Below are 24765 nucleotides of genomic sequence, written 5' to 3'. Positions count from 1 at the left end.
AAATAAAGATAGCAAGAGAACAAAGAAAAATTGATAATGGGAGTAAATTAGAAAGTTGCTTAAAACTGCATGCTCTATCTGAATCACAAAAGAAAAAATTTGGGTTCAGTGTCCCTTTAAACCTCTGACTGACAGCAGGAAGATGACTTTGTGTGTAGAAAACAGCATCTAAAATAACACTTAAATGGACAGGAAAGGCAAAATGAAACTTTCATGATTTTCACGACTAGCAATTTTAAACAACTTTCTAATTTATGTCTGTTATTCAATTTGCTTTGTTGTCTTGCTATCCTTTGTTGAAGACTAAATCTAGGTAGGCTTAGAAGAGCTCAAGAGCATGCACGTGTCTTTAGTATTCTATTGCAGAAGTATTTTGCAACAATGTTTGTAGTACCATTATACATCGTTACAAACACTGCTGCCATAAAGTTCTAAAGACACGTTCACGCTTCTGAACTCTTCGGAGCCTACCTAGATGTACTCTTCAACAAAGGATAGCAAGACAACAAAGCCAATTTGATAATAGAAATAAAATAGAAAGTTGTTTAAAATTACACACATTTTTACTTTACTTGAATAACTTACAAGTGCACAATTAAAAAGACAATGCAATAACACTTTAAATTTGGAATGAGCAGTTGAATATTTCGGTTAATCCAATGTTCCTTCCCCCTGTATCATGTGACAGTCATCAGCCAATTACAAAATGCATGTACTTACATACTGTGCATTTTTGCATGTGCGCAGAAGGGCCTGGTGTCTCAGAAAGTGTGCATATAAAAAGGATGTGCACGTTTTAATAATGGAAGTATATCGGAAAGTTGTTTAAATTGCTGCTCTATCTGAATCATGAAAATGTCATTTTGACTTTAGTGGTCCTATAAAACCAGTGGTCACTGAGGTACCTACAATGTTTGGGAACCTACATTTAATGTTCAGACTCAATGTCTTGATTTCTTATTGCATTTATACTAAATGTTTTGTATGGTGATCTTTAGCAATGCAATCATTAAAAGGAAATTAAACAACTTTACAATTTACTTTTATTATCAATTTTGCTTAGTTGTCTTGGTATCATTTGTTAAAGACTAATCCTGTGTGATCTTAGGAGCGTGCGGATATCATCTTTAGCCATCCGGCAGCAGTGTTTGCAACAATGTTTATAGCAATGTTATACTTAGTTGCAAACACTGCTGCCCTGGACTGTTAAAGACACATGAATGCTCCTAAGCTCCTTTCAGCCTACCTAGGTTTATGCTTCAGCGCGAGAGAAAAGCAAATGTCATAGTAGCAGTAAAGTTCTTTAAATTGCAAGAACTATCTGAATCATAAACTTTTCATTCTGACTTACTGTTCCTTCTATATAATATATATGAGAGTATTATTTTTGCAATATACTTGTAATAGCAAATATGCTTAGTAAAGAAAACACAGAATTGTTGCTTCTAGTAGAAGTTATTACTTTTCGTGGAGCATATGTACATATGCTGTGTATACCAGTTGCATTCACATTATACGCCACACCTGCTCAGAAGCTGGCTGTGGTTGGGTTGATGTAAAAAGGTCACCACTGATACAATATACGCCACTACCCTCTAAACCATAATCACTTTTACAAAAAAATTGTTTTGATAGTAGACTGCAAAATTAAAATGCACTCTACTATTTTAGCTATTATGTCCTAATTGCTGATATACTTTGCATGCATTAAATATTGCATAATTTCACAATTATTTAGTATTAAAACCTTATTATTGTATAAATATGAAATATGTTAAAAAGTGCTCTTTCTTTTAAAGGATCCACAACATCATCTTCCACAATTCATAATGAGGCTGAACTTGGTGATGATGACGTTTTTGCTGTAAGTATATAACATTTAATAGTACATCTATAGGTGGTAAATATACTATACTTGGCTTGATTTTATAAAACAGATGCAAATTGTAACCATTTCAGGGATCTTACTAATTACAAAACAATTTAACATCATATTATTAAAGATACATTTCTTCAAAAGGAACACACAAAGTAAATATAAATGTTATAAATAGGGGTCATGATTACTTTTTTAATGAAACTCTTGTTTAAGGGGGTATAAAAGTAAAACTACAAAGAAATATAAGCTAGAACAGATTTGTTATTGTTTTAACTATTAGACTCCTATTTATTTTGCTCAGCTTCTATATAAAGATATAATAATTAAAGGGATTTCAGTGTCACACTCACAAATGAATATAAGCTGATTGTACAGTAACAGTCAGGCATTCCGCTAATCAGTTTTGGGCTCACTCCTATAAGCACCATTTTAAATTTATAAATATATATAAGCCCCTGATTAAAAGATGCTTATCATCGGGGGCCAGCAACCTTGGCTCTCCCGTTGCTTTAGAACTACACGTTAGCACCATGGGAAATGTAGTTCTAAAACATCTGGAGAGCCAAGGTTGCTGACCCCTGCTTATCATCAGTATCTTTTTTTTTTTTTTTTTAAACTGTTTTTTGCATGATAGATAAAGGAGTATTTATGGATGTCATTACCCTTTTATGGAAAAGATAAATATAAAATACAAAATGATGTATGTGCCCTTCTATATTGTGGGTTTTTTTATGAATACCTTGCTGTTAATTGGACAGTCTAGTCAAAATTAAACTTTGATGATTCATATAGGGCATGCAATTTTAAACAACTTTCCAATTTACTTATATCATCAAATTTGCTTTATTCTCTTGGTATTTTTTGTTGAAAGCTAAACCTAGGTAGGCTCATATGCTAATTTCTAAGCCCTTGCAAACTGCCTCTTACCTCAGTGCATTTTGACAGTTTTCACAGCTAGACAGTGCTATTTCATGTGTACCATATAGATAGCATTGTGCTCACTCCCGTAGAGTTATATACGAGTCAGCACTGATTGGTTAAAATGCAAGTCTGTAAAAAGAACTGAAATATTGGTCAGTCTGCAGAGGCTTAGATACAAGTTAATCACATAGGTAAAAAGTATATTAATATAACTGTGTTAGTTGTGCAAAATTTAGGAATGGGTAATAAAGGAGTTTTCTATCTTTTTAAACAATAACAATTCTGGAGTAGACTGTCCCTTTAATGCTTATTGTCTGCTAGATCAAGATTAAGTAAAGTTAATTATTTCTAATCACCTTGGATTATGGAAAGTTTATGTCTTTATAATAGTAGAATGATGGTTTCCTTTTTGCGTTTAAAGTTAACATTGTAAGTTTTGTAGTGATTGCAGACTTTGCAGTGAAGTGAATATTAAATTGTCCTGGCTATGGCAGCATTGGTTTGGCACTAGATAATTAAGAAGTATTCTAATTCACAAAAATACTTGTCCTAATGAATTAGAGATTTAAAATGTTGCCTTAGAATTGTGAGGTTACTAACTGATTTATATACAATATTTTTTATCTACTTTTGTAGTTTTCTGCTAATGTGATTTCTTAATTTTAAGCAACTATTGCTGCTGATTGGTTTACTGGCTGTATTTGCTCTAGACCAGCAGTTCTTGAGCAGTGTTTTAACTATGTGTTTAATCCATTTACAGAGTTTAAACAAACAGCATTGTATGGTCGCTAGTGTAAAAATGACATGCACTAACAAACATGAGTGTCATTTTTGCGCTATAATTTCCCTTTAAAGTGACAATAAATACAAAGAGGAATTCCCCTTAAAGGGCCAGATTACGAGTAGAGCGCTAACAGTTACGCGCAAGCGAAAAGGGGTTTATCATGGGTATTTAAAAGTAAATATTGCATAAAAAAGTTATAAGGGCTCAAAGATATGAGATCTCCGGTTTTAGAAAAAAAACATAATTTATGTAAGAACTTACCTGATAAATTCATTTCTTTCATATTAGCAAGAGTCCATGAGCTAGTGACGTATGGGATATACATTCCTACCAGGAGGGGCAAAGTTTCCCAAACCTTAAAATGCCTATAAATACACCCCTCACCACACCCACAAATCAGTTTAACGAATAGCCAAGAAGTGGGGTGATAAGAAAAAAGTGTGAAAGCATATAAAATAAGGAATTGGAATAATTGTGCTTTATACAAAAAAAAAAAATCATAACCACCACAAAAAGGGTGGGCCTCATGGACTCTTGCTAATATGAAAGAAATGAATTTATCAGGTAAGTTCTTACATAAATTATGTTTTCTTTCATGTAATTAGCAAGAGTCCATGAGCTAGTGACGTATGGGATAATGACTATCCAAGATGTGGATCTTTCCACGCAAGAGTCACTAGAGAGGGAGGGATAAAATAAAGACAGCCAATTCCTGCTGAAAATAATCCACACCCAAAATAAAGTTTAATTAAAACATAAGCAGAAGATTCAAACTGAAACCGCTGCCTGAAGTACTTTTCTACCAAAAACTGCTTCAGAAGAAGAAAACACAGGTAGAATTTAGTAAAAGTATGCAAAGAGGACCAAGTTGCTGCTTTGCAAATCTGATCAACCGAAGCTTCATTCCTAAACGCCCAGGAAGTAGAAACTGACCTAGTAGAATGAGCTGTAATCCTTTGAGGCGGAGTTTTACCCGACTCAACATAGGCATGATGAATTAAAGATTTCAACCAAGATGCCAAAGAAATAGCAGAAGCTTTCTGGCTTTTTCTAGAACCAGAAAAGATGAAAAATAGACTAGAAGTCTTTCGGAAAGACTTAGTAGCTTCAACATAATATAATAAAGCTCTAACAACATCCAAAGAATGCAATGATTTCTCCTTAGAATTCTTAGGATTAGGACATAATGAAGGAACCACAATTTCTCTACTAATGTTGTTAGAATACACAACCTTAGGAAAAAATAAAAGAAGTTCGCAACACCGCCTTATCCTGATGAAAAATCAGAAAAGGAGACTCACAAGAAAGAGCAGATAATTCAGAGACTCTTCTGGCAGAAGAGATGGCCAAAAGAAACAAAACTTTCCAAGAAAGAAGTTTAATGTCCAAATGAATGCATGGGTTCAAAAGGAGGAGCTAGAAGAGCCCCCAGAACCAAATTCAAACTCCAAGGAGGAGAAATTGACTGAATGACAGGTTTTATACGAACCAAGTCTTGTACAAAACAATGAATATCAGGAAGATTAGCAATCTTTCTGTGAAAAAGAACAGAAAGGGCAGAGATTTGTCCTTTAAAGGAACTTGCGGACAAACCTTTATCTAAACCATCCTGAAGAAACTGTAAAAAAATTCTCGGAATTCTAAAAGAATGCCAGGAAAAAATGATGAGAAGACACTAAGAAATATAAGTCTTCCAGACTCTATAATGTATCTCTCTAGATACAGATTTACGAGCCTGTAACATAGTATTGATCACAGAGTCAGAGAAACCTCTTTGACCAAGAATCAAGCGTTCAATCTCCATACCCTTAAATTTAAAGATTTGAGATCCTGATGGAAAAAAGGACCTTGCGACAGAAGGTCTGGTCTTAACGGAAAAGCCCACGGTTGGCAAAAGGCCATCCGAAAAAGAATCCGTCCATGCTGGAGCTACCAGCAGAACAAACGAGCATTCCTTCAGAATCTTGGAGATTACTCTTGGAAGAAGAACTAGAGGCGGAGAGATGTAGGCAGGATGATACTTCCAAGGAAGTGATAATGCATTCACTGCCTCCGCCTGAGGGTCCCGGGGTCTGAACAGATACCTGGGAAGTTTCTTGTTTAGATGAGAAAGCATCAGATCTATTTCTGGAAGTTCCCACATTTGAACAATCTGAAGAAATACCTCTGGGTGAAGAGACCATTCGCCCGGATACAACGTTTGATGACTGAGATAATCCGCTTCCTAATTGTCTATACCTGGGAAATGAACCGCAGAGATTAGACAGGAGCTGGATTCCGCCCAAACCAGAATTCGAGATACTTCTTTCATAGCCAGAGGACTGTGAGTCCCTCCTTGATGATTGATGTATGCCACAGTTGTGACATTGTCTGTCTGTCTGAAAACAAATGAACAACTCTCTCTTCAGAAGAGGCCAAGACTGAAGAGCTCTGAAAATTGCACGGAGTTCCAAAATATTGATCGGTAATCTCACCTCCTGAGATTCCCAAACCCCTTGTGCCGTCAGAGACCCCCACACAGCTCCCCAACCTGTAAGACTTGCATCTGTTGAAATTACAGTCCAGGTCGGAAGAACAAAAGAAGCCCCCTGAACTAAACGATGGTGATCTGTCCACCACGTCAAAGAGTGTCGTACAATCGGTTTTAAAGATATTAATTGAGATATCTTTGGGTAATCCCTGCACCATTGGTTCAGCATACAGAGCTGAAGAGGTCGCATGTGAAAATGAGCAAAGGAGATCGCGTCCGATGCAGCAGTCATAAGACCTAAAATTTCCATGCATAAGGCTACCAAAGGGAATGATTGTGACTGAAGGTTTTGACAAGCTGATATCAATGTTAGACTTCTCTTGTCTGACAAAGACAGAGTCATAGACACTGAATCTACCTGGAAACCTAAAAAGGTTACCCTTGTCTGAGGAATCAATTAACTTTTTGGTAAATTGATCCTCCAACCATGATCTTGAAGAAACAACACAAGTCGATTCGTATGAGATTCTGTTAAATGTGAAGACTGAGCAAGTACCAAGATATCGTCCAAATAAGGAAATACCAATACCCTGTTCTCTGAATACAGACAGAAGGGCACCGAGAACCTTTGTAAAAATTCTTGGAGCTGATGCTAAGCCAAACGGTAGAGCCACAAAACTGGTAATGCTTGTCTAAAAAAGAGAATCTCCGAAACTAAAAGTGATCTGGATGAATCGGAATATGCAGATATGCATCCTGCAAATCTATTGTAGACATATAATGCCCTTGCTGAACAAAAGGCAGGATAGTCCTTACAGCTACCATCTTGAATGTTGGTATCCTTACATAACGATTCAATATTGATAGATCCGGAACTGGTCTGAAGGAATTGACCTTCTTTGGTACAATGAAGAGATAGAATAAAAACCCCAGCCCCTGTTCCAGAACTGGAACTGGCATAATTACTCCAGCCAACTCTAGATCTGAAACACATTTCAGAAATGCTTGAGCCTTTGCTGGGTTTACTGGGACACGGGAAAGAAAAAAATCTCTTTGCAGGAGGCCTTAACTTGAAGCCAATTCTGTACCCTTCTGAAACAATGTTCTGAAACCAGAGATTGTGAACGGAATTGATCCAAATTTCTTTGAAAAGAACGTAAACTGCCCCATACCAGCTGAGCTGGAATGAGGGCCGCACCTTCATGGGGACTTAGGAGCTGGCTTTGGGTTTCTATAAGGCTTGGATATATTCCAAAGTGAAGAAGGTTTCCAAACTGATACCGCTCCTGAGGATGAAGGATCAGGCTTTTGTTCCTTGTTGTGATGAAAAGGAACAAAAAACAATTATTAGACCTAAATTTACCTCAGATTTTTTTATCCTGTGGAAAAAAAGTTCCTTTCCTTCCAGTAACAGTTGAGATAAAAGAATCCAACTGAGAACCGAATACTTTATTACCCTGGAAAGAAAGGGATAGCAAAGTTGACTTAGAAGACATATCAGCATTCCAAGTTTTAAGCCATAAAGCTCTTCTAGCTAAAATAGTTAGAGACATATACCTGACATCAATTCTAATGATATCAAAGATGGCATCACAAATAACATAATTTATGTAAGAACTTACCTGATAAATTCATTTCTTTCATATTAGCAAGAGTCCATGAGCTAGTGACGTATGGGATATACATTCCTACCAGGAGGGGCAAAGTTTCCCAAACCTTAAAATGCCTATAAATACACCCCTCACCACACCCACAATTCAGTTTAACGAATAGCCAAGAAGTGGGGTGATAAGAAAAAAGTGCGAAAGCATATAAAATAAGGAATTGGAATAATTGTGCTTTATACAAAAAAATCAAAACCACCACAAAAAAGGGCGGGCCTCATGGACTCTTGCTAATATGAAAGAAATGAATTTATCAGGTAAGTTCTTACATAAATTATGTTTTCTTTCATGTAATTAGCAAGAGTCCATGAGCTAGTGACGTATGGGATAATGATTACCCAAGATGTGGATCTTTCCACGCAAGAGTCACTAGAGAGGGAGGGATAAAATAAAGACAGCCAATTCCTGCTGAAAATAATCCACACCCAGAATAAAATTTTAATGAAAAAACATAAGCAGAGGATTCAAACTGCCTGAAGTACGTTTCTACCAAAAACTGCTTCAGAAGAAGAAAACACATCAAAATGGTAGAATTTAGTAAAAGTATGCAAAGAGGACCAAGTTGCTGCTTTGCAAATCTGATCAACCGAAGCTTCATTCCTAAACGCCCAGGAAGTAGAAACTGACCTAGTAGAATGAGCTGTAATCCTTTGAGGCGGAGTGTTACCCGACTCAACATAGGCATGATGAAATAAAGATTTCAAACAAGATGCCAAAGAAATGGCAGAAGCTTTCTGGCCTTTTCTAGAACCGGAAAAGATGACAAATAGACTAGAAGTCTTTCGGAAAGACTTAGTAGCTTCAACATAATATTACAAAGCTCTAACAGCATCCAAAGAATGCAATGATTTCTCCTTAGAATTCATAGGATTAGGACATAATGAAGGAACCACAATTTCTCTACTAATGTTGTTAGAATTCACAACCTTAGGTAAAAAATTCAAAAGAAGTTCGCAGCACCGCCTTATCCTGATGCAAAATCAGAAAAGGAGACTCACAAAAAAGAGTAGATAATTCAGAGACTCTTCTGGCAGAAGAGATGGCCAAAAGAAACAAAACTTTCCAAGAAAGTAATATAACGACCAAAGAATGCATGGGTTCAAAAGGAGGAGCTTGAAGAGCCCCCAGAACCAAATTCAAACTCCAAGGAGGAGAAATTGACTTAATGACAGGTTTTATACGAACCAAAGGTTGTACAAAACAATGAATATCAGGAAGATTAGCAATCCTTCTGTGAAAAAGAACAGAAAGAGCAGAGATTTGTCTTTCAAGGAACTTGCGGACAAACCTTTATCTAAACCATCCTGAAGAAACTGTAAAATTCTCGGTATTCAAAAAGAATGCCAAGAAAAAAGATGAGAAAGACACTAAGAAATATAAGTCTTCAAGACTATAATATATCTCTCTAGATACAGATTTACGAGCCTGTCACATAGTATCAATCACAGAGTCAGAGAAACCTCTTTGACCAAGAATCAAGCGTTCAAACTCCATACCTTAAAATTAAGGTTTTGAGATCCTGATGGAAAAAAGAACCTTGAGACAGAAAGACTGGTCTTAACGGAAGAGTCCACAGCTGGCAAGAGGCCATCCGGACAAGATCCGCATACCAAAACCTGTGAGGCCATGCTGGAGCTACCAGCAGGACAAACGAGCATTCCTTTAGAATATTGGAGAATACCCTTGGAAGAAGAACTAGAGGCGGAAAGATATAGGCAGGATGACACTTGTAAGGAAGAGATAATGCATCCACTGCCTCCGCCCGAGGATCCCGGGATCCGGACAGATACCAGGGAAGTTTCTTGTTTAGATGAGAAGCCATCAGATCTATTTCTGGGAGTTCCCACATTTGAACAATCTGAGGAAATACCTCTGGGTGAAGAGACCATTCGCCCAGGTGCAACGTTTGGCGACTGAGATAATCCGCTTTCCAATTGTCCATACCTGGGATATGAACCGCAGAGATTAGACAGGAGCTGGATTCCGCCCAAAACAAATTCGAAATACTTCTTTCATGTATGCCACAGTTGTGACATTGTCTATCTGAAAACAAATGAACAACTCTCTCTTCAGAAGAGGCCAAGACTGAAGAGCTCTGAAAATTGCACGGAGTTCCAAAATATTGATCGGAAATCTCACCTCCTGAGATTCCCAAACCCCTTGTGTTGTCAGATACCCCCACACAGCTCCCCAACCTGTAAGACTTGCATCTGTTGAGATTATAGTCCAGGTCGGAAGAACAAAGAAGCCCCCTGAACTAAACGATGGTGATCTGTCCACCATGTCAGAGAGTGTCGTATAATCGGTTTAAAGATATTAATTGAGATATCTTTGAATAATCCCTGCACCATTGGTTCAGCATACAGAGCTGAAGAGGTCGCATGTGAAAACGAGCAAAGGAGATCGCATCTGATGCGGCAGTCCTAAGACCTAATATTTCCATGCATAAGGCTACCAAAGGGAATGATTGTGACTGAAGGTTTTGACAAGCTGATATCAATGTTAAACTTCTCTTGTCTGACAAGGACAGAGTCATAGACACTGAATCTATCTAGAAACCTAAAAAGGTTACCCTTGTCTGAGGAATCAATGAACTGATTGGTAAATTGATCCTCCAACCATGAACTTGAAGAAACAACACAAGTCGATTCGTATGAGATTCTTCGAAAATGAGAAGACTGAGCAAGTACCAAGATATCGTCCAAATAAGGAAATACCAAAACCCTGTTCACTGATTACAGAAAGAAGGGCACCGAGAACCTTTGAAAAAAATTCTTGGAACTGAGGCTAGGCCAAACGGTAGAGCCACAAAACTGGTAATGCTTGTCTAAAAAGAGAATCTCAGACACTAAAAGTGATCTGGATGAATCGGAATATGCAGATACACATCCTGTAAATCTATTGTAGACATATAATGCCCTTGCTAAACAAAAGGCAGGATAGTCCTACAGTAACCATCTTGAATGTTGGTATCCTTACATAACGATTCAATATTGATAGATCCGGAACTGGTCTGAAGGAATTGACCTTCTTTGGTACAATGAAGAGATAAAATAAAACCCCAGCCCCTGTTCCATAACTGGAACTGGCATAATTACTCCAGCCAACTCTAGATCTGAAACACATTTCAGAAATGCTGAGCCTTTGCTGTGTTAACTGGGACACGGGAAAGAAAAAAATCTCTTAGCAGGAGGCCTTAACTTGAAGCCAATTCTGTACCTTTCTGAAACAATGTTCTGAAACCAGAGATTGAGAACGGAATTGATCCAAATTTCTTTGAAGAAAACGTAATCTGCCCCATACCAGCTGAGCTGGAATAAGGGCCGCACCTTCATGGGTACTTAGGAGCTGGCTATAGGTTTCTATAAGGCTTGGATATATTCCAAACTGGAAATAGTTTCCAAACTGATACCGCTCCTGAGGATGAAGGATCAGGCTTTTGTTCCTTGTTGTGAGGAAAGGAACGAAAATGATTATTAGACCTAAATTTACCTTAGATTTTTTATCCTTTGGTAAAAAAGTTCCCTTCCTTCCAGAAACAGTTGAGATAATAATTTATTACCCTGGAAAGAAAGGGAAAGCAAAGTTGACTTAGAAGACATATCAGCATTCCAAGTTTAAACCATAAAGCTTTTCTAGCTAAAATAGCTAGAGACATATACCTGACATCAACTCTAATGATATCAAAAGATGGTATCACCAATAAAATTATTAGCATGTTATAGAATAATAATAATGCTATAAAATTATGATCTGTTACTTGTTGCGCTAAAGCTTCTAACCAAAAAGTTGAAGCTGCAGCAACATCCGCTAAAAATATAGCAGGTCTAAGAAGATTACCTGAACATAAGTAAGCTTTTCTTAGAAAGGATACAATTTTCCTATCTAAAGGATCCTTAAATGAAGTACTATCTGCCGTAGGAATAGTAGTACATTTAGCAGGAGTAGAGACAGCCCCATAACCTTAGGGATTTTGTCCCAAAAAACTCTAATCTGTCAGATGGCACAGGATATAATTGCTTAAACGTTTAGAAGGAGTAAAAGAATTACCCAAATTAATCCATTCCCTGGAAATTACTTCAGAAATAGCATCAGGGAGATTAAACACTTCTGGAATAACTACAGGAGATTTAAAAACCTTATTTAAACGTTTAGATTTAGTATCAAGAGGACCAGAATCCTCTATTTCTAATGCAATTAATACTTCTTTAAATAAAGAACGAATAAATTCCATCTTGAACAAATACAAAGATTTATCAGCATCAACCTCTGAGACAGAAACCTCTGAACCAGAAGAACCATTATCAGTATCGGAATGATGATGTTCATTTAAAAATTCATCTGAAAAAAGAGAAGTTTTAAAAGACTTTTATGTAAACTAGAAGGAGAAATAACAGACATAGCCTTCTTAATGGATTTAAAAAAATAAAATCTCTTATGTTTATCAGGAACACTCTGAAAATTAGATGTTGACGGAACAGCAACAGGTAATGTAACAGTACTAAAGGAAATTTTATCTGCATTAATAAGTTTGTCATGACATGCAATACAAACAACAGCTGGAGAAACAGATACCAAAAATTTATAGCAGATACACTTAGCTTGGTAGCTCCAGCACCGGGCAGTGATTTTCCTGAAGTATCTTCTGACTCAGTTGCAACGTGGAACATCTTGCAATATGTAATAGAAAAAACAACATATAAAGCAAAATTGATCAAATTCCTTAAATGACAGTTTCAGGAATGGGAAAAAAATGCCAGTGAACAAGCTTCTAGCAACCAGAAGCAATAAATAATGAGACTTAAATAATGTGGAGACAAAAGCGACGCCCATATTTTTAGCGCCAAATAAGACGCCCACATTATTTGGCGCCTAAATGCTTTTGGCGCCAAAAATGACGCCACATCCGGAACGCCGACATTTTTGGCGCAAAAGAACGTCAAAAAAATGACGCAACTTCCGGCGACACGGAAACAGAAAAGATTTTTTGCGCCAAAAAAGTCCGCGCCAAGAATGACGCAATAAAATGAAGCATTTTCAGCCCCCGCGAGCCTAACAGCCCACAGGGAAAAAGTCAAATTTTTTAAGGTAAGAAAAAAAAGATTGATTCAAATGCATTATCCCAAATATGAAACTGACTGTCTGAAAAAAAGGAATGTTGAACATCCTGAGTCAAGGCAAATAAATGTTTGAATACATATATTTAGAACTTATAAAAAAGTGCCCAACCATAGCTTTAGAGTGTCACAGAAAATAAGACTTACTTACCCCAGGACACTCATCTACATGTTTGTAGAAAGCCAAACCAGTACTGAAACGAAAATCAGCAAAGGTAATGGTATATATATAAGAGTATATCGTCGATCTGAAAAGGGAGGTAAGAGATGAATCTCCACGAAGGATAACAGAGAACCTATGAAATAGACCCCGTAGAAGGAGATCATTAAATTCAAATAGGCAATACTCTCCTCACATCCCTCTGACATTCACTGCACGCTGAGAGGAAAACCGGGCCCCAACTTGCTGCGGAGCGCATATCAACGTAGAATCTAGAACAAACTTACTTCACCACCTCCATAGGAGGCAAAGTTTGTAAAACTGAATTGTGGGTGGGGTGAGGGGTGTATTTATAGGCATTTTAAGGTTTGGGAAACTTTGCCCCTCCTGGTAGGAATGTATATCCCATACGTCACTAGCTCATGGACTCTTGCTAATTACATGAAAGAAAAAATAATTAGCATGTTATACAATAATAATGCTATGAGAATTATGATCTGTTACTTGTTGCGCTAAAGCTTCTAACCAAAAAGTTGAAGCTGCAGCAACATCCGCTAAAAATATAGCAGGAGTAGAGACAGCCCCATTAACCTTAGGGATTTTGTCCCAAACTCTAATCTGTCAGATGACACAGGATATAATTGCTTAAAACGTTTTAAAAGGAGTAAATGAATTACCCAAATTATTTCATTCCCTGGAAATTACTTCAGAAATAGCATCAGGGACAGGAAACACTTCTGGAATAACTACAGGAGATTTAAAAACCTTATTTAAACGTTTAGTTTTAGTATCAAGAGGACCAGAATCCTCTATTTCTAATGCAATTAATACTTCTTTAAATAAAGAACGAATAAATTCCATCTTGAACAAATACAAAGATTTATCAGCATCAACCTCTGAGACAGAAACCTCTGAACCAGAAGAACCATTATCAGTATCAGAATGATGATGTTCATTTAAAAATTCATCTGAAAAAAAGAGAAGTTTTATAAGACTTTTATGTATACTAGAAGGAGAAATAACAGACATAGCCTTCTTAATGGATTTAGAAACAAAATCTCTTATGTTATCAGGAACACTCTGAGTATTAGATGTTGACGGAACAGCAACAGGTAATGTAACAGAACTAAAGGAAATTTTATCTGCATTAACAAGTTTGTCATAACATTTAATACAAACAACAGCTGAAGGAACAGATACCAAAAGTGATACACTTAGCTTTGGTAGCTCCAGCACCGGGCAGCGATTTTCCTGAAGTATCTTCTGACTCAGTGTCAACGTGGAACATCTTGCGATATGTAATAGAAAAAACAACATATAAAGCAAAATTGATCAAATTCCTTAAATGACAGTTTCAGGAATGGGAAAAAAATGCCAGTGAACAAGCTTCTAGCAACCAGAAGCAATAAATAATGAGACTTAAATAATGTGGAGACAAAAGTGACGCCCATATTTTTTTAGCGCCAAATAAGACGCCCACATTATTTGGCGCCTAAATGCTTTTGGCGCCAAAAATGACGCCACATCCGGAACGCCGACACTTTTGACGCAAAAGAACGTAAAAAATGACGCAACTTCCGGCGACACGTATGACGCCGGAAACAGAAAAAAAATTTTGCGCCAAAAAAGTCCGCGCCAAGAATGACGCAATAAAATGAAGCATTTTCAGCCCCCGCGAGCCTAACAGCCCACAGGGAAAAAGTCAAATTTTTTAAGGTAAGAAAAAATGATTGATTCAAATGCATTATCCCAAATATGAAACTGACTGTCTGAAAATAAGGAATGTTGAACATCCTGAGTCAAGGCAAATAAATGTTTGAATACATATATTTAGAACTTTATAAAAAAAGTGCCCAACCATAGCTTAGAGTGTCACAGAAAATAAGACTTACTTACCCCAGGACACTCATCTACATGTTTGTAGAAAGCCAAACCAGTACTGAAACGAAAATCAGCAGAGGTAATGGTATATATATAAGAGTATATCGTCGATCTGAAAAGGGAGGTAAGAGATGAATCTCTACGACCGATAACAGAGAACCTATGAAATAGACCCCGTAGAAGGAGATCATTGCATTCAAATAGGCAATACTCTCCTCACATCCCTCTGACATTCACTGCACGCTGAGAGGAAAACCGGGCTCCAACCTGCTGCGGAGCGCATATCAACGTAGAATCTAGCACAAACTTACTTCACCATCTCCATAGGAGGCAAAGTTTGTAAAGCTGATTTGTGGGTGTGGTGAGGGGTGTATTTATAGGCATTTTAAGGTTTGGGAAACTTTGCCCCTCCTGGTAGGAATGTATATCCCATACGTCACTAGCTCATGGACTCTTGCTAATTACATGAAAGAAAAAGGCAGGCAAAGGGCTTTAACATTGAGATGCATACATATACATGTCTAAATATGTATATGTATGTGTGTATATATATATATATATATATATATATATATATATGTGTGTGTTGCCCAATTCTTCTGAATATTGAATTTTTCCACTTCCCTGTTAACTTCTACTGAAATTCATTAAATAGTAATTAGGTTTATGTTGGTCATATTTACATATTTTCTACCATTTACTGATGTTTTCGGTAACTTAAGCATATTACAGAGGACTTTTCACATTTTCTCCCCTTAATTATTTTTAAGTGTAAACCAACATCATAAAGCAGATGAAGAATTTAAAATGTATTGGCACTCATAAATCTACCTGTGTGTCAGATCACTCTGGGTCAAGGCAAAATAAGGGCGGATGTGTTCTAAAGTTTACTTGTTTAACTAGTGAGTCACACACTTCCTTTTTTTAACTGTAGCACCCCTTTAGCGAGAATAGCAAGTGTACTCGTAAGCTGATCTGTAAAGGATAAACGCAGAGTTAAACACTTGCTTGTTGATTGTATAGCTCTGCTGTAAATGGTTGAATATTCACACATATGGATCTAACATCACTAGAGGTCTATATACTGTATTTTCCTGTAGGCTTTTTCGTGAAGTACTCCCAATAGGTGTACACTGGTTCAGGTTTCCTGAAGTCTTCTCAGACCAGATTCTTTCAACAGTTGGCATTCGGTTCCCATCTGTTCTTTTGTCCCAGTTCTAAAAGACAAACAACAGCAGGCTGGGTTAAAAGGTGACTTCCTGTGCACCAGAGAAAAACTATCATTAGCAGCTGCTTCCCAGCTACCTGCCAGATTGATTTATGAAATGAGATAGGGGAGGGGAAGGCGAACAGAGCTTCTATGAACAAGACTGGTCTGTTTGTGTTTGAACTTCTCCACAGTGCTTTGTGAGCTGGTGTAACAGGCATAACTAGTGCATTCCTACACTCCACACTTGAATGCTTGGCATGTCTCTGACCAGCAGACTATTTACATGGGTGCAAATTCAATATTGCAGTGCAAAGAAATTTATCTGAAAGAAAGTGAATTACAAACACATTCTAACGGTTATGTGCCTTTTCATCTATTGAAGGATGGTTTTTAATGTTTAACATTTCTATAAATATATTATAATAGAAACTGAGTTGTAGAGCAGGGTTTTTACAAATCTTTTAAAGGGGCATGAAACCCAATTTTTTTTTTCTTAATTTAGATTTTACGGGTATGTGGAGTCTGCTGCCACATATTTGAGAAGCAGAAACTGCTCCTTTTACCTAGGTGAGATCAATTCCCCCCCCCCCCCTTTCCTTGCTGTAGCGCAATTTGTTGTGCCGGAGCAAGGGGCGGCATAGCAAAAGAATCCTCCTGTACAATGTTAGATTTCACAGTTTGATGCAACATTGAAAGTGACAGTTGCATGCAGACAGGTTCACTACTTGCGACTGCAGGGATAGTACATTTTGCCCTTGGTGTTAGCAGTGCTAACATGATATGCTCTAACAAATTAAAGCATGTCATTTTTTATGCTAGTGTCCCTTTAAAAAAAAAAAAGTGAACTCCCATATACCTTGACGACCCTCCCCCCCTTAGAATTCCCTTTTTACTGCGTTGTGAAAGCCAAAATCCCCCAATATTATGGTATTTCTAAACATAAACTTTCTTAAATTGTTTTGTACTTTTTAAATTTGTGCCATTATTTTACATTAGCCATGAAAAAAAAAGAGGGTGTCACTTGATTTTTTTTTAGAAATATGTTTGAGCTGGCACAAAGCTAGAGGAGTAAGGACATAGGCAGAATTGCAGGTTAGTGGAAAAATTCCCAAGCTGAGAATCCTATTCAGAAAGTCCATTAACTTTGACTGCTCTGCTCTACCGGATTTGTGAAGATCCAGTTCAATTGTCCTTCCTCGCTGAAGCTGATGAAACAGCTTACTGTTCTGTGCCTCTGGAGCCTTTGAAGCGCAAAACTGAATGAATGGAGCAGTGTTCCCTTATGCAAACACTGTAAAACGTAAACTTGCTCTTTCTTTTTTTTAATACTTTTTTTAAAGACTGGATTTTTTGTTGTTGTTAATGTCTCGCAGATTATTTTGAATAAAAAATTATATTTTAGAACTAAATATTACATGTAGGATGTTGTTTATGCGATACCCAAATAATGCAACGCTGAGGTTCCTTTTTCCTGTATCATTTCTATGTGTTAACACTTTCTGTGCTATAGAATAATCAGGTTTATTAACAAACTGTTAAATTCAACTCGTATTTTTTTTTTCTGGCTCAATCACGTTTTTAGAATATCCAATTGAAAATCTGGCCGTTAGGCGGGTGTCGATCCACGTCATCCGCCTCTTGCTTATCTGCGCATGCGCTATTTATTTTTTTATTGATATCGGAATACACGCGCGTGCATATTTGTATTGTAAGAATTACCATACTACATCATTGGATTATTACAGACGGCTCCGATACGGAACAGCGCATCACTTGACTTCTGAAACTTTGCAATAGAAGTACCGCTGTCCTGCAAAATCTGAATTTTAAGACTTAAAATTTTTAATTTAAAAGATTATTTACATACTTTTTATAAATATGTTATTAGTTTTCAAAAGTGAATGGTTAATATCAAATATTATCAAATATTTTAATCACTATTGATAAAAAGTATCATTTTATTTTAACAACAAAATATGAATCAGATTATTTGTATGCAGCTGCTGTCTCTGACAGTATAGTAGTCAATGAATATAGTAATTCATTGACTACTATGTGTCAACGGCGATTGGTGCATGCGCAGTTGGAATCAACATCATGAACGCGCTTTGGAGAGACAAAGAGAGCGGGTGGGACCGCTGAAGACGTCACACTCAGGATTACAAGGAAGTAGCGGTTGGGAGGAGTCGGCTGCAAGACGGTTCAGATTTTCAAATATAGATATTATAAAAACTATAGCTATAGCGACTGGATTGAGGCACTATAGATAAATGCTTGGTCGCATTTAATAGCTGTTAACTTTATCTTCACTTCAAGCAACTTTCTAATTTTGTTCTGTTTTCAAATTTTCTTCGTTCTCTTGGTAACCTTATTTTGAAAAGCATGGGCGTAAGTACAGGAGCATGCATATGTGTGGAGCACTATATGGCAGAAGTTTTGCAAGAGCACTAAATAGCAGTACTATGCCCTGCCATGTAGTGCTCCAGTCATCTACCTCGGTATCTCTTCAACAATGAATATCATGGAAGCAAAGCAAATTTGATAATAGAAGCAATTGGAAACATTTAAAATGGTATGCTCTGCCTGAATCACAAAATATGTTTTTTGGGTTTCATATCCCTTTTAAAGGATCAGGAAACCCAAAATTATTCTTTCATGGTTCAGATAGGAAATAAAATGTTAAAAAAAGTTTACAGTTTACTTCTATTATCAAATTTGCTTATTTCTCTTGTTCTTCTTTGTTGAAGCGATATATAGGTAGGTAGCGTGCACATATCTGAAGCTCTACATGACAGGAAATAGTGCTGCCATCTAGTGCTCTTGTTAATATATAACATTGTTACAAAACTTGTCATATATTACTGCAGACATGTGCACACTGAGCTAACCTTCCTGCTTTTCAGCAAAGGGTACCAGGAAAACAAAGAAAAGTCGGTAATAGAAGTCAATTGCAAAGTTGTTTCAAATTGTATGTTCTATATGAATCATGAAAGAAAAATATTGGGTTTATGTCCCTTTAAGGAGAGAAAAAAATAATGGGTACAATGGTTAATGGGAAAAATATTTTATTTTTTAATGCTTGTGTAATGTACATAATAACTGAACCTCTCAAGCCCTCAGACAAGCCTGCTTTAACCCCTTGGTTGCCAAGGAAAGTGTTTAAAACACAATGTGTAGTGATTTGTTGCAGTTCTTTTTAGTAGCCAAGGGATTCATTTAAATGACGTCCGTGGTCCTATAAAAAATACACGAGGAACAGAAAACCTTATTCCAAACACAGAAGGTTATTTGTAGTCTGCAGAAAAGGATTTCCTGAATTTACAGGAAATTATACAGGATCAACAATCATGTGGAACAGGAAGCAGTGTCATCACATAACATTTCACAGCTTTGGCTCTGCGGGCTGTTTGTCACTGGAAGGAGACATCGTTATCTTCTGGCTCTCAGAAGTCTGTTTTCCTACTATGAATGCATAATTTTATAACAGTGTTTGATGGCCTTGAAATGAATGCAGACCTAGGACAAATTTTTATACAGGAAGGTGAAATTTTATTTATATTTATTTTGGAGGTTGATTAATTGTCAAAAAACCCACTCTGAGATTATAATAAAAATGTTGAACTTTGTATAGTAGAACTTACAATTGTATTATTTATTTTGCCTCCCTTTCCTATAATTTAACTCTGAAGATTACAAGGTTTTCAGTTCTGATGAGTAAAAGTGCACGACAGGCTTTACAAACTTAAAGGGACAGTTTAGCCAAAATCTTTCTCTCCTTTAATTGGTTCCCAATTATCCATTTTACCTGCTGGAGTGTATTAAATTGTTTACAAATAGCTCCTAAGCCTTTATATTGGCATTTGAAATAGCTGATTTAGTCTGTAGTGTCCCTGCCTATACTGAAAGTTTCTATACCTAGGTATAGGCTATTGAGAAACTATGTAAACACAGACAGAAGAAATTACAATCACCGTGGGAGGTGAAAAACATAAATCTCTAAAATGTTCATTTTCAATTATTCTTTCTAAGTATTGTACAGAGACAGTGATAAGATAACGAGATTTGTCAGTAATCCTTGCCTGTTTTAATGGCATGTGGTTTCAAAAAGCAAATCTAGCTGGAAAGCCAGAAAATCTAGTACCAACAAAACATACAAGTTTTTTTTACCCATTCCCTTCCTTTTGTTAGCCTGTGCCGTAAACACTCTTCATCCTACATTAGCCATTGCTGAACATAATTTGAAGTAATGCTAATACATTTTTCTTTTCATCAAGATGTTATAGTCTCTGTATATTTCTAAAACGAATTAAGCACATTTACCTGGAATCGTACCTCCAACCTTTTAGCGCGCAAAACACTACCACTGTATTAAGTTGTATAGCAGTAATACTGGCAGCAACTTTTATGATCATAATTATGTCACATCATATATTGAATGCATTATAGACGCAGCTAATTTAATTTAATTGATTATTCGTCTCTCTCTAATGTTACAAATATCACTTTTAAGGTGTCCAGTAATCAAAAAAAGTTGACATCATGGGGTCAGTCTGTCTGCCTGGCCTGACCTCATCCAGACGCTATACATAACTCGGCTCCCAGTGATCTAAACAAGAGTTATAACTGTATTGCTATTTTTTTATTGGGAACAAAAATGTTTCATTTTTTAATTTGGAATATGCTAATGGTCCAAATTTAAAAGCACAAAAGGAGCTACTATATTCATTATCTGTTAAAGGGACATAATTTTAAAAACTAAAATGTTCATGAGTGTTTGCAATATATTTGTATTAGAAACATGCTTTAAAGGACCAGTCAATACAGTAGACTTGCATAATCAACAAATGCATGATAAGAAGACAATGCAATAGCACTTAGTCTGAACTTCAAATGAGTAGTAGATTTTTGTTAAATAAATTGCAAAGTTATGTCTATTTCCACTCCCCCAGTATCATGTGACAGCCATCAGCCAATCACAAATGCATATACGTATATGCAGTGAATTCTTGCACATGCTCAGTAGGAGTTGGTGACTCAAAAAGTGTAAATATAAAAAGACTGTGCACATTTTGTTAATTGAAGTAAATTGGAAAGTTGTTAAAAATTGCATGCTGTATCTGAATCTTGAAGTTTAATTTTGACTTGAGTGTCCCTTTAAGTTTTATGTACATATGCCATTCATATGTACTTATATGTGTTAACATTTGTTTTAAAACTATTCATTTATTTAATGATTCAGATAGAGCATGCAATCTTAAGCAACTTTCTAATTTACTCCTAATATCAATTTTCCTCGTTCTCTTGCTTTCTTTATTTAAAAAGCAGGAATCTAAAGCTTAGGAGCCAGCCCATTTTAGGTTCAGCATGCTGGATAGCGCTTGCTCATTGGTGGCTACATTTAGCCACTAATAAGCAAGCGTAACCCTGGTGCTGAACCTATAAGCTTACATTCTTGCTTTTCAAATAAACATAGTAAGAGAACGTAGAAACATTGATAATAGGATTAAATTAGAAAATTGCTAAAAATGTCTGCTTTATCTGAATCTTGAAAGAAAACATTTGGGGTTAGTATCCCTTTAAGAGACATAAAAGTACAAGAAAAGAAAATGCTCTAATAACTATTTTATCATCACACTGTTGCTTGCACCCATGCAAAGTAAAATAAATAATGATAGTATATTTCAAAGAAGTTTTACTACATGTAATTAAACATTTTATTTTACAATCTCAAAGTGTTTAATTGGCCCTTTAATGATTACTGGTTACATGGCTCTATTAGTGGAGATTGACTACCTAAAGAGACAATGTTGGCTTATTTAGTTTAGGGCCATCCAATTTAAAAAATACTTTAGAAATCACACTATATTATCATTTAATAATGTATATGCAGCCCTTAAAGAGACAGTATACACCAAGTGTCAGTGTAATAGACACTACTATAAAGAAGAATATGCATATATACTGATCTAAAAATCCAGTATAAAACCTTTAAAAAAACATATTTGGAAGCTCCCAATTTAGCACTGTTGATGAGGTTAGGCTGAGACACCCACGTAAATTGGCTGAGAAAGCAGGAAGAGCAAACACTCTCCCTTCCCTGCATATGAAAAGAACCAATCCAGTATAAAACCTTTAAAAACTTACTTAGAAGCTCCCAGTTTAGCACTGTTGATGAGGTTGGGCTGGGACACCCATTGAAAGGAGCTGAGAAAGCAGAAAGAGCAGACACTTCCTCCCCTCCCCTGCATATGAAAAGACTCATTACACAAACAGGAGAAAGCAGGAATCTGTAGACTTGAGTCTACATCTGATAATTTGGGGCTTGGTTAGGTGTCTGAAATTCAACACAAGGTTATTTAAAAATAAGCAAAACCTATACATTTCTACAAAAACACTCCTAGATGGGCTATATAAATGTATCATCTACCAAACAGTTATGGCAAGAAAAATCTAGTGTACAATGTCCTCTAAAATATTGATCTGCGGCCCAAATATGTTAGGAAATTTGCCATCACTGGAGTCCCCGAACGAATCAGTGCCCTCCAGTTCCCTAAATTTATGGGCTGGCTCCTAGATTTTGAACAAAGTTGTTAAGCCCTGGTATATGATATAGTGGTATGCTAGAAAGCCAAAGTTTAAAGCGAATAAAGAAAATCTGTAAGAAATATTGCAGGAATGTAAAATATGAAGTCCTTAAGGAACCCTCCTCTACTTCTGCGACTGTTGCTAGGAGCAAGCTAAACAGCCTGCAGCTTACCTAGCAACATTCTTGCACTTTACAGCACCCTGCCTTTATAGCTAGGTGCATGCGGCTTCAAGCAGGGCTTGATTTCTAGCCAAGGTGCCCATAGGCACAGATTCCACTGGTGCCCCTCACTCAATTATAGATCATTTTAATTGCAAATGGAATTATATTGGTCTACTAGAGATTGTAGACTAACTGGTATATACTGGTGTATATATAACTAGCAGTATGTGTACGCATTGTGTGTCTATCCAGGATATAGCAGAAGTTTGTGCATATTGGGTAACTGGTATATACTGGTGTATATATAACTAGCAGTATGTGTACGCATTGTGTGTCTATCCAGGATATAGCAGAAGTTTGTGCATATTGGGTAACCGGTATATACTGGTGTATATATAACTAGCAGTATGTGTACGCATTGTGTGTCTATCCAGGATATAGCAGAAGTTTGTGCATATTGGGTAACTGGTATATACTGGTGTATATATAACTAGCAGTATGTGTACGCATTGTGTGTCTATCCAGGATATAGCAGAAGTTTGTGCATATTGGGTAACTGGTATATACTGGTGTATATATAACTAGCAGTATGTGTACGCATTGTGTGTCTACCCAGGATATAGCAGAAGTTTGTGCATATTGGGTAACTGGTATATACTGGTGTATATATAACTAGCAGTATGTGTACGCATTGTGTGTCTATCCAGGATATAGCAGAAGTTTGTGCATATTGGGTAACTGGTGTTTACAGTAGTAGCCATTCATCTTGCACCCACTTATAAAGGGACCGTAAACACCTTGAAATTGTAATATAAAATGTTTATTTAGGCATAGTAAAACAACTTTTCTCCAACATAGGTGTGTCCGGTCCACGGCGTCATCCTTACTTGTGGGATATTCTCTTCCCCAACAGGAAATGGCAAAGAGCCCAGCAAAGCTGGTCACATGATCCCTCCTAGGCTCCGCCTACCCCAGTCATTCTCTTTGCCGTTGTACAGGCAACATCTCCACGGAGATGGCTTAGAGTTTTTTAGTGTTTAACTGTAGTTTTTATTATTCAATCAAGAGTTTGTTATTTTAAAATAGTGCTGGTATGTACTATTTACTCTGAAACAGAAAAGAGATGAAGATTTCTGTTTGTATGAGGAAAATGATTTTAGCAACCGTTACTAAAATCCATGGCTGTTCCACACAGGACTGTTGAGAGGAATTAACTTCAGTTGGGGGAACAGTGAGCAGTCTTTTGCTGCTTGAGGTATGACACATTCTAACAAGACGATGTAATGCTGGAAGCTGTCATTTTCCCTATGGGATCCGGTAAGCCATTTTTATTCACACAGTAAATAAGGGCTTCACAAGGGCTTATTAAGACTGTAGACATTTTCTGGGCTAAATCGATCATATTTACACATATTTAGCCTTGAGGAATCATTTAATCTGGGTATTTTTTGTAAAATAATATCGGCAGGCACTGTTTTAGACACTTTATTCTATTGGGGCTTTCCCTAATCATAGTCAGAGCCTCATTTTCGCGCCGGTATGGCGCACTTGTTTTTGAGAACAGCATGACATGCAGCTGCATGTGTGTGGAGCTCTGATACATAGAAAAGTCTTTCTGAGGCTATTTTTTGGGAGAAAGGTTTTGCAAGCCGTGGTGCCTTCCATTTAGGTGACCTGATTTGCTCCCTCCCTTCATCCGTGTCCTAAAGCTTTGGTATTGGTTCCCACAAGTAAGGATGACGCCGTGGACCGGACACACCTATGTTGGAGAAAACAGAATTTATGTTTACCTGATAAATTACTTTCTCCAACGGTGTGTCCGGTCCACGGCCCGCCCTGGTTTTTTAATCAGGTCTGATGATTTATTTTCTTTAACTACAGTCACCACGGTATCATATGGTTTCTCCTATGCAAATATTCCTCCTTAACGT

The 24765-nt window shown here is 36.8% G+C and overlaps 1 protein-coding gene across 1 annotated transcript in view; it reads left to right on the top strand.

The window, feature by feature from the left end:
• The window catches only part of SPRED2 (sprouty related EVH1 domain containing 2), a 170581-nt gene that overhangs the window by 126736 nt on the left and 19080 nt on the right, over nt 1–24765 (top strand). The window contains exon 4 of the mRNA XM_053712096.1: nt 1800–1864. Within this exon, the coding sequence (XP_053568071.1) occupies nt 1800–1864 (65 nt within the window). The remainder of the gene's footprint in view (nt 1–1799; nt 1865–24765) is intronic.

The sequence above is a fragment of the Bombina bombina genome, chromosome 4, assembly GCF_027579735.1.
Source record: "Bombina bombina isolate aBomBom1 chromosome 4, aBomBom1.pri, whole genome shotgun sequence".
In the NCBI taxonomy this organism is placed as follows: domain Eukaryota; kingdom Metazoa; phylum Chordata; class Amphibia; order Anura; family Bombinatoridae; genus Bombina; species Bombina bombina.
Note: the sequence above shows the minus strand (reverse complement) of the source record. Positions and strands in the feature narration are given on the sequence as shown.